At 37.8% G+C, this 11,249-nt stretch overlaps 1 protein-coding gene across 1 annotated transcript; it reads right to left on the bottom strand.

Annotated features, from left to right (window-relative positions):
• Positions 1-3,082: 3,082 nt before the first annotated feature.
• On the bottom strand, positions 3,083-10,167 carry LOC116250493 (cysteine synthase-like). Its single transcript, XM_031624136.2, has 11 exons — positions 10,029-10,167; positions 9,697-9,959; positions 8,845-8,954; positions 8,692-8,749; positions 7,925-8,188; positions 7,693-7,830; positions 6,111-6,162; positions 5,942-6,021; positions 4,813-4,872; positions 4,459-4,539; positions 3,083-3,408 (listed from the first exon to the last, which is right to left on the bottom strand). The coding sequence occupies exons 2-11, from the start codon at positions 9,913-9,915 to the stop codon at positions 3,316-3,318; spliced, it is 1,155 nt and encodes a 384-aa protein (XP_031479996.1). The 5' UTR covers positions 9,916-9,959; positions 10,029-10,167; the 3' UTR covers positions 3,083-3,315.
• Positions 10,168-11,249: the final 1,082 nt, after the last annotated feature.

Below are 11,249 nucleotides of genomic sequence, written 5' to 3'. Positions count from 1 at the left end.
GGACTGTCCATGGTTTTATCTCGTAAAATCTCATAGCCGAGTTTTAATAAGTGATTAAGTAAAAAGAAGCATGCATGTGCTCGAGCTGCCCCATCTCACGAGTGAAAGGTGGTGAAGGTATAGACAGTTCGGACATACTATATATACGTTATCTCATCCCGGCATTCATGAGGTCTTGTCCCTCAAAATACATGTGATTCATGCCTTTCTTCTGCCCATATATCCACACACACACACACACACACACAAAGAGAGAGAGAGAGAGAGAGAGAGAGAGAGAGAGAGAGAGAGAGAGAGAGAGAGAGAGAGAGAGAGAGAGAGCACTTGGGGGGTGCACTAGTCAACCGTTCTGCTTGATGTAAACTATGGTGAGTTTCTGCCCTCATCAATGGTGGGTGCAATGGTTAATCGTTCTACTTGATGTAAACTATGGTTAGTTTCTGCCCTCATCAATGGTGGGTGCAAGGGCCAATCGTTTTGCTTGATGTAAACTATGGTGAGTTTCTGCCCTCATCAATGGTGGGTGCAATGGCTAATCGTTCTGCTTGATGTAAACTATGGTTAGTTTCTGCCCTCATCAATGGTGGGTGCAATGGTTAATCGTTTAACGGTGGGTGCAATGGTTAATTTCTGCTTGATGTAAACTATGGCTAGTTTCTGCCCTCATTAATGGTGGGCGCAATGTTTAATCCTTCTGCTTGATGTAAACTATGGTTATTTTCTGCCCTCATTAATGGTGGCTGCAATGTTTAATCCTTGTGCTTGATGTAAAAAATGGTTAGTTTCTGCCCTTATCTATGGTGGGTGCAATGGTTAATCGTTCTACTTGATGCAAACTATGGTTAGTTTCTGACTCATTAGTTTTTTTTTGAATTTTTATTTTGTTGGTCATATTTCATTTTAGTCCTCCCCTCTCCGGCTCTCCCTCTCCTGGAGGCTGGAACATAGCATGGGATATAAAAAGGAAGCACAAAATCAGGAAACTGATGGCAACTAGACTCTCATGTATCAGAGTTGATGACAATCATCCAGGTTGTTGATTTCAAGGAGATCTAGTGGTGGAGATTATAAAAGCGAATTATTTTTTTCAAGAGTATAAAGTAAACCTCAAAAGAGAAAAAAAAAAGTTTAGTTTAATGCAACTCATTTATTTCCCCAGTTTTCTTTATTTATATATCTCTCTTTCATCCTTTTTAAGGTATTTATGATTGTTTAAAAAATAGTTTAGTTTCTATATTTACAACTTAATCTTCACAATCTGATTTGGTCGAAGTTAACAACCCAAATGGTTCCCATCAAAATCTGGTACATGAGGGTTTCGTAGCTATTTGTTTTCAAAAATGTGCAACACAAGTGGGGAAGATGCAGACGTTCCATTACGTACGGAGAAGGCCATGCAACATGACAAATCTAATTGACTTGGAAAAAGATGACTTGCACCAGCATAGATGACAACGCATGAAGGCGGATGCATTACCTACCGCTCTTCAACTATATAAATGAGAAGACCAAGTCAATGCAGATAAAAAATAGATTGTTGGGATCTTTTCTTTCTCTCTCTCTCTCCACATACACACACACACACACACATATATACACACACACCTGTCTTCTAGAAAAATGACAGTAAAAAAGAGACAAGTATAATGGCCAATATGGGTGTCGAGATTCTAGAAGTTGGAATTTAGTTTTCATATAAAATAAGACAAGTACGTAGACCACCGTATTTTTTATAAGCAATATTATTGAATGGCTTACAAGTTGTCACATGTAGAGAGAGAGAGGAAAGGGGGGAAGGGAGAGAGAGAGAACTAATACAGACTACATACTTTATACCCAAAACCATGACAAATGACTTCACCGCTTTTTGTTCTTCTTTACACAGTTTTACTTCACATATGTGACCTTTGGTTGATTTGATTAGGCAATTTTAGGCCGAGATGGGCGACGAGTAACTCCACGACAATTTAACTCTTCACATTGGAAGTGAAAAAATCAATGGCTCCTGTAACAGCCAAAACTTTGAGGACGAAAATCAAGTTTCATTTTTCCTACAAATCAACATGACCAAAAGTGTTCAAATCGAACAAGCACTGACGTTCAATGGCATCGCACACTGCGAGTAAGAATGAAATTTGATACAAAAAAGAAAGCCTCTTCTTTGCTCGGAAGAATCGAAGATACAAAGGAAAATCACTTGGGGCTCTCCCCAAGATCCGAACCTACGACTTCGGGTTTTGGAGACCACCATTCTGAGATCAATCTTAATCAATCCTTGATAAAAACACCTACACCCACTGCAAATCAAGTAAAGATTATATTTTATCTTTGCGCTTGGTTTGCACTTGGAGCAACAGCACAGCTAGTGAAGTAGAGCCGAATCGCGTCAATTGCTGGTTGAGTGTGAAGTTTATGTTCTGCTACGTTTTCAAGTGCCAAGATTTGTTTCGATCATAAAATGCCTGAGAGTAACCACAATTTTGAGAGAGAAAGAGATGGCCCCTCTGTATGTGAGTCAATGAATCAAATCAGTCAGACTCAATCGGACTTTTACAACATTGGTCATGGTCGTTTTGATTTTTAGACTATGATATTTTATAGGTTTGGGATGGCAGGCCTATATTACTTTGGTGATATCTTATTAATTCTTTTGTATACCTTCTTGTACATAGAATATTTATGAAAAGTACTGGTCTGCGTTGGCCGGCGCATTTTTTTGATGACAACTTGACAACTCTTTCGCAACATTCAATTCCCATGATCGTCCACCCTCTGTAGAAATCCGATAGAACCACAGATTGGAGGTCCTAGGTTCAGCCTTTTACACCACTAAAAGCTATCAAGAAAGTCTTCCTGAGTGGCTGTGGCTAGACAGAGACAAAAAAAATTCCCACCTTCAACACGTAATTGGAGAGAGAGAGAGAGAGAGAGAGAGAGAGAAAGAGAGAGAGAGAGAGAGAGTCTAGTCGTCAAGGCCACAACCAAGTACTTTAAAATTCAATCATGCAATGCAGTAATAGATTATCTCAATCCAAATGCACGCCAATGACATAGTTTGATGGGATCTCCACACTAGAGCAGATAAAATCTACAACTGCAATTTCTATATGAATAAATATTCATTATCATAGCATGATAACATTCACCTGTTCAAGGATGCAGATCTATTCAAGGTCCCAGAAAACGCTTTGTTATGTGCAGCAAAACTAGTCAATTTGGCGGGTTCCAAAAGTTCCTCAAAAATCTTATTTTGAATCTCTATGATAATAAGTTGGTCGCAATGATAAAACAACAAGGAACAAAAAAAAAAGCCTGTCAGAGTTGAGGTTGCATTTTCTCACATTCGTCCCTTATCGATTGGAAGAGGACAGAGGAAAGATATCTTTCACCAAAGCTTGGGAAGACAACCTGCGGTTTTCAAATGCAGAAAGGTAAATGTTAAAGCAAACAGCCATAGAGTTTTGGGTAGATACCTACTACCATGCTGAATCACACATAACATGGTGTGTGAACCTTTTACCCAGGCTTGCAAATCCATACACCATTCACCTTTAAATCTATAGGTTGGAAAATTAATTTACATTAACTAAAATCAGACCCCTAGAAAGGCCTCGAAGGCACGGTAATACTGATGCAGTTAAAAAGCAAGAACTATGACTTTGATAGGTTAGCTGGGCCTTCTGAATGGAAGGGAGCATCTATGTCTCAGTGAGGCACTAAATTTGTCTCAAGGGATACACTTCCTCACAAATAGTGAAGCAGCTGTGCATCTTGACATGGCACACACTTATAAACTGGAAAGCAGCAGATCCCAAGCCTGCCTTTTAGCTCAGGATCTGGGTTTGCCTAAATACAGAAGTTGGAGGCCGATATTGGTGGAGTATGGTTATTGGCATATATCCAAGGGTCATCATTTTGTTCCATATGATGAAAAGGGTAGGGACCTAAGGCCTGATCCTACAGCCCTGACACCACATTACATGTTGAGTCTGATAGTTATTTCGTTCAGCTACTCTGTAGTTCATCTTAGGAGGTGCATGGAAAGCTCCTGTTTGGCCACCTCATCACATCACGTCCCCTTGACTTTACCCCAAACAACACACACCATCAACAAGCGGAAGATGTACCACCTGCTCAGTCTCCACAACATTTGATAGCTTGGTTTCTCCTAAGGTTGGAAGCATAATTTTTTTCATAAAAAAGGAAAGAGTGTTCACTCAAACTCAAGATTAAGCTATATTTATCAAGGACAAGTAGATAAAATGGGGAAATCAGGTGAAAAAAAAAAATTGGGAGAACCTGAACGCTGAAATTATGGGGTTACATATTTGGACAACTTGGTGGCAGGCATTTGAAAAATAACCCCGTGGAAATAAGAGCAGTAACAAAAGTAATCAAGAAACAAGACATTCTTTATCAAGAAAGGGGAAAAATAAAGGAAAGAAAGTATATGCATACCACAATAAGCTTCCCTGCATTTTCCTGTCTTTTGGCTACCTTCATGGCAGCTGCAGCTGCTGCACCAGAAGAAATTCCAACCTGGATTTAGGCACTGAAATGTAAGTATGCATATTTTTACAAAACAGGAAACTGCACAGTTCTAAAACAAAAACCAACAGAACAGATGAATGGAGTAATCAATATGATCACAGCTCTAGAAACATAGAAGTTCTGTAATAGAAATTACGCTTGTGCATACATGTCTACATTGAGGTGAACAGAAAATGAAACCATCTATATTAGTACAAACTGCAAAAGGCATAAAGCAACTACATTTCTAGCAAGCTTGAAAAGTTCAGAATTTAATATTACCAACAAGCCTTCTTGGGTTGCCAGTTGCCTTGCAGTTTCTACGGCTTCATCACCTGATATCTGCATGACAATCAGTAACCACAAACAAATCAGCACAAAGCAAATCAGACGAGAGAGAAAGAGAGAGGAGAGAGAGAGAGACAAAAAGTCTAAGGCATCATTCTCATGCAGAAGATGGTAATAGCTCTCCCACGAATTCAACACCCCTTTAACATGATTCATTTTTTTTGAACTTAACAAAAAAACACATTTAACAAGATGGTAGTATAATGCTGGGAAAAATATACTAATTATGGAACTAAAAGTCAACGAGTAAGCCAAGTAAACTTGCTTAACAAAACAGGAATACCAAACAAATGACCTTCCATCTTAACAAGAGATCAGGCATGGAAAGAAAATATTGAAAGAATCAAATGACAATCAATCAGTTGTTTTTAGTTGATTGCTGTCGACTGAATGACTCTACCAATCACTTTGGTTAAGGAGTTAAAAGAGAAGTGCATGCTCTTACTAAGATGAATATAGGAACACTCATAAGAAGATTGCCTACTCGTTGTAACAGTGCTGTCCGTCAGACGCTCTTTTAAAAAACACAGAAAGCAAAATGCTAACAGCTTCCATATGTGGTCAATTAATTAAGGTTCTATCGAAAAAAAGAAGCCTTGCAAAAGTAAAGACATAAAAAGACAATGAGAACATTAACCAGGATATGAAGTAACATACAAAAAATCATGCCATAGGAAAGTGCTAGAATAAGTTGCACATAATTCTCGTGGACATGCAGAACAGCCTCAGTGGTATGCAATTATGTTCCCTTATCAGGTATGAACCCAAGATGCTCAACTGGCGCTTACTGCTTGTCCATTTTATCGACTCTTCATTTTAAATAAATGAAGCCTGAGTATTAGTCTTGAGTTGAAATACTACTTAACTAAAATTTAAGTGAAAAACAAAACGACTAACATATGTAAGAATTTTAATAACATAAAAATACATGCATTTTTGTAGTACATATGCTTATTGTGTATATATATGGCATATCTTACATGCTAAAGTGCTTCTCTCAGAGGCATAGCTGATCATACATCATTACCAGAAGATAAATATATTATGGAATTTCAACTTGTACCTCTATGACTTCATCAAGTATATCCAGATCCAAGTTCCTAGGCACAAAACCTGCTCCTATGCCCTGAATCTTGTGTGGACCTGAGTGAAAGAAAAAATTCAAGAAAAATTTTAAAATCAGTTTATATAAAAAATAATAATTTGAAATTTAAATAAAGGAGTAATTTTACCTGGTGTTCCTCCAGAAAGTATGTTGCTCTCCAAGGGCTCCACACCAATAACCTTATGAAAAGTAGAAAAAAAAGGATGTTATCTTGTAAATAAGACAGGATTGTATTCAATGATATGATTGACAAAAAAATAGAGCAAGGATTGAGTTAGTGACTGCTAGCGCCAACCATTAAAAAAAGAAAGAAAGAAAAAGAAAGTTATGCCACAAAACCCTTTTTTTATTTACTAAAGAGAAACGAAGATCATAGGCTTCAAGGTTTTGGTGTTTTCGTACCTTATGTGGTCAATGGCCAAGCCACAAAACTGAATGCAGAAATAACATGTGGAACCACAGTCCACAAGGTTTCACCAAGAAGAAGGACCTGAAAGGTCAACTGAGATCCCCCTCAATGCTAAGTTCACAATGACATCTTAGGAGCCCATATACTTAGAGGAAGCTTAAAAATCCATAAAAAGCTTCAATATACAATATATACATTTATGGTTGTGGCCTACAATTATGGACTAAAAAGCAGATATACAACCTTGTCATAGGGATCACCTCTTCTGTAAGAATTCATTATTCTTAAACTGAAAAAAGACTTTCAGCTGTTATTCCCACAGCTGATGATTTATTTCATCTGCACATTCATGGGCTATGCCCTTCAAGGCATACACCGCCTTGATATGTCTATAAGCTCCATTAGACAACCTAAGTTTGGAAATTTTGTACATGAACAGTTCCACACTACTAATGAACCAAGAAACCCACTTTCTATTCCTTACTTTCTTACCATAGTTTTCTATGTACCTGCATATTTATCAGCTTCATGATCTGTTTCTTTTTTTCCAGTCTTGATTAATATAAAGTAACATTTATCTTCAGCCCCATGGCTATCAATAATTGGTGATTAGTATACTTTGTGCACTAACTCAAATTCTTACGTGTACATAAGATAAAAAATGGTAAATCATTTCCACTTTGTGACCATTTTTCAGGTCCCTTCCCCCCATTAGGATCCTCCAATCCAAGGGAGGGTGGGGAAGATGGTTGTCAAAAGGAAAAATGAAAAGAGAAAGGGGATAAAGAAAAGTAGGAGAGAGAGTAAGAAAGAAAAATGGGATGCAAAAGCCAGTCCCAAAATAGGACTGACTGAAAACATTCCCAATCTAGTTTAACTTCTACAAGGTGGAGTAGGTTCATGAAAGCATTAAGGTCGGTGAGTTCATCCGAATAGAAACCAAAATTTAGTTTTAAAACATTGTTTACCCAAAAGGAATAGATTTCATGATTATGACAATGAAACAAAAGAAAGCTTTCAATGCAATACCACATAAGCCTTGTTTGAAGTCTTGCATGAATTTTGTCAAGGAGGAATACCATGACAACATAACATCTGTGACACTCCTTTTTAGAGAGAATACATACTTTTTCTCATCCATGTATTCCAAAGATAATCCAGTAAGGTCGCCCCAGAATATAACATCAGAAAAGCAGTCTAATGTTCCATTGATTGTCAAATCTCACAAGATCATGTCTAAGAGGTTCAACAAATCACAAGACAGGGATTAAAAAGTAATGTAACAAAAAAATATGCCTACCTTTACGTTAGGATTTTTAGATTTGAGAAAACGACCAACACCAGTAATAGTACCACCAGTCCCAATCCCAGCCACAAATATATCAACCTTCCCTCGTGTATCATCCCATATTTCAGGACCAGTTGTCTCATAGTGAATCTGAAAATGCATATAATAGGAAGACTTTTTTTAAGGGCATTCATCTTTATAGAGGTTGCTGGAGAGACAGAAACTTTCTGCAATGTATATCTACCTTCGGGTTTGCAGGATTGTCAAATTGCCGAAGCATGTAAGCATTAGGAGTACTATTTAAAATCTCCTCTGCCTTGTCAACTGCTCCTTTCACTCCTTTAGCAGCATCAGTGAGAACCAACTCTGCACCAAAAGCTTTCAAAAGAACTCGTCTTTCCAAGCTCATTGACGTGGGCATGGTCAAAATCAGTTTGTATCCCTTTGCTGCAGCAATAAATGCAAGTCCAATACCAGTATTCCCGCTAGTTGCTTCCACCAAGACACTCTGAAAAAAGAAATGAAAAAAAGAAGACCATTTATTTTATTACCAAACAACAGCAACAATGTGATGTCATGAATTCCATAAAAAAATCCTGATGGAAATCAGTGGGATTGATGTTTCTCTCTTTCTTTTCAGCTTTGAGAAACAGACCATGAATTAGCAGCTGTTCAATAAAATGGGTTTGGGCAGTGGCAAGAATGCCAGTATAAAGGGAGCATGACACAAATCATTCGTGTCAAAATGGATACACTTTTTCAAGTAGTATTTTAGACCATTATAATAGAAGCCATGAGCCCAAAGCCAGGCAGCAAAAAGACAGGTCACAAGAACTTGTCTTCTTTGTCCCGCTTAAAACCCACATGATGTTCTCCACTGTACGGAAGAGATGGAAAAGAGAATAACCAGAAGTACAAAAGTAGAAGCTAAGATTTGCATAAGCTGCTAACGCCAACTTACTGAACAATTAAAGAATAAAGGGTAACACAAAAAATGTCAAAAAATATCACCTTTCCTGGTGTTATTTCTCCCCTTCGTTCTGCGTCAGCTATCATACTATAACCTATTCTGACATGTTAATAGTGTCGATAGGAAAAACACACAGATGTAAAATCATCAGTTTTCAGATAATGAAAAAAACCAAAATAGCACGAGCCTTTTACCTATCCTTCACGCTGCAGCAAGGCTCCATGATCTCTAGCTTTGCAGCAACATTTGCAACTGATCCCTTGACAATGTTGTTCAGATAAACCATTGGTGTCTTCCCTATTAACTGTTACAAAAAATAAACATACCTATTAATTGTTACAAAAAATAAACATATTGAAGAGACACGAAAGTATTCCTTTTCCAATTTTGCGTAGGAAGATGTGCAAACACACATAAATACACGAGTTTCCTTTTTAGCTAACATAACAGATGTATGATGGGAAAGAAATTTTCGTTACCTTGCTTTTGACGAATATGTTTGAAACCACAGCAGAGATATGTACACAGACCCACAACCTTTAATTTAAATCTCCAGGTATGAAAGCCATCAATCTTTCTATGCTATTATATTGCAATTGTTACCAAAAAGACATTGGCTTTTCTGGGTTATTATATTGCAATCATTACCATGAAGTATTTGAAGCGCTTCTCCTGCTATCAGAAAATGATAGGCAGAAAGGTTTTTAAACGTTTCAGGTGAATCACGGATGATGATTCATCTGTACCACCCAATTGTTGAAAAGAGAATAAACTGAACTATTCCAAACAAGTCAGAAATAGCTTCTGATGACTCATTCTCTAGAATTAAACTTTTTATTTCCCCTAAAAGAGCGACCTGATCTTATAGGTGCCAGTTTTTCAGGACCAAACATTTCAGGAGAAAAAGGAAGGAAAAAAAAAAGTTAAACATGCATAGTTGGAAATTGATGGTGTCAGAATGACTCAATATCCTGATTCCGATGAACTAACATAGATAATTCCTGCTATCAACATTAATAAAAAAAAAGGAGAATCTTTCAAAGCACCTGCGTGACATCTTCAGCGACATTGAGTCCCTCGATTTCCGTCTGCTGCTGCTTCGTCGTGACGGCCCTGCACACCACTCCTGGCACCGCGACCACGTTGCTGCACTTTGCGCCAACTGTTGGCTTCAGTACAACGGCACGGTGGGAGACCAGATTCACCGGCGCAGAGGCTGTCCTGAGCTTGGGATAAGACGTCAATGGAGTCGAGAGGGAAGCCATCTTTCTATGAAACGGGCACCAACAACGCCAGGAGAACCACGGCACTGCAGAAGGGGGAAAGCTGCGGCTTTATACCAATTCGTCCTAAGTGGGAGCACAAAAGCAGAGGCTACCTGCGGCTGCTGCCTCCTTACGGCGTTATCTCGGCCTTTCCTCCAGCATAATTGGCATATCTGCTTTCTTTTTTCCTTTTTTTGCTTAGAACTGACTTTACCTGAGCTCAACACGCAAGACGCACACGGCCGATCTCTCTTCGCTTGAGCATGTTGCTTATATGATATTTTGAGAATTATCATTTATTGGACCAGCTTTTGGCAGTAAGACCAAATACATTACTCACATTTTTTTATTTTTACGCAAACTTTAATTTTTTTGTGGCAACTGTCAAATAAGGGCACATCCTTAACCCGCTTCTTAGCCAGTTGAAAATGTAGATTATGAGAGTAAAAACAATATCATTTTTTAATGAAATGTTCAGATCTAAGAGGTTAGTCATGTTGTAGATTTTTATGTTTTCCAACATGTGATGACTTAGCTTGAAGCCTTTTATTGACAATTGATAGTTAAATTGAGGTACCAATGAGAAAATTAGAAACATGAAGTCGGTAGGTAAACTTATAGGCAAAATGCATGCCCACAAACGAAATTTTTCCAACAGTTCCTGAAACATTCCCATCTCTGCCCAGCAGACTTTTCATCCCTTCGTTTTGGGTAACATAGAAATGATAAGGCCTAAGATAATAGACAGATTTACATGAAGGAACCGCCTTCTGACATGATTTAATTATGGATCTCATATTTTCTTGGCTTTATAATACAAAGTTTGGTTTTTGCTGACAAATACTGTCGAATAAGAGCATCCATTTCTCATTGTCCTTCAGTTGTGGCTAAAATATGAGATATGACAATAATGTCCTTTTCTTTTTCACTATAACAAATCTTTTTTCTTAAAGAGGACCATGTTGAGAAGTATAAAATTTCTCATTATCCAACACCATGAAATGGTACCAATGGTACGAGAACAACCGTGATCCCATTCACTGGGTTGACTTCTTGGAAGACTTGATATTGTGATTCGACGATACGATTTTCTCAAATTATGATGTAAGTTTGAATCACCTACTACAGAAGTTACTTTTCAACAAGAGTACCTTAGGTTGTGCTTGTGAGATCCGAAGTGATTTGATATCCTAAGATCTTAGATCCTAGGATTTCATATAAGTTCTTATGAAGTATTTAAAATCTCTTGTTTGATTTCTCTCTCCCTACTTCCCTTTCTCATAGATCTCTCTCTCCCTGCTGCTCTTCTCTTTATGAATTCGAAAATTTTCTTT

Source organism: Nymphaea colorata, chromosome 3 (genome assembly GCF_008831285.2).
Source record: "Nymphaea colorata isolate Beijing-Zhang1983 chromosome 3, ASM883128v2, whole genome shotgun sequence".
Taxonomy (NCBI): domain Eukaryota; kingdom Viridiplantae; phylum Streptophyta; class Magnoliopsida; order Nymphaeales; family Nymphaeaceae; genus Nymphaea; species Nymphaea colorata.
Note: the sequence above shows the minus strand (reverse complement) of the source record. Positions and strands in the feature narration are given on the sequence as shown.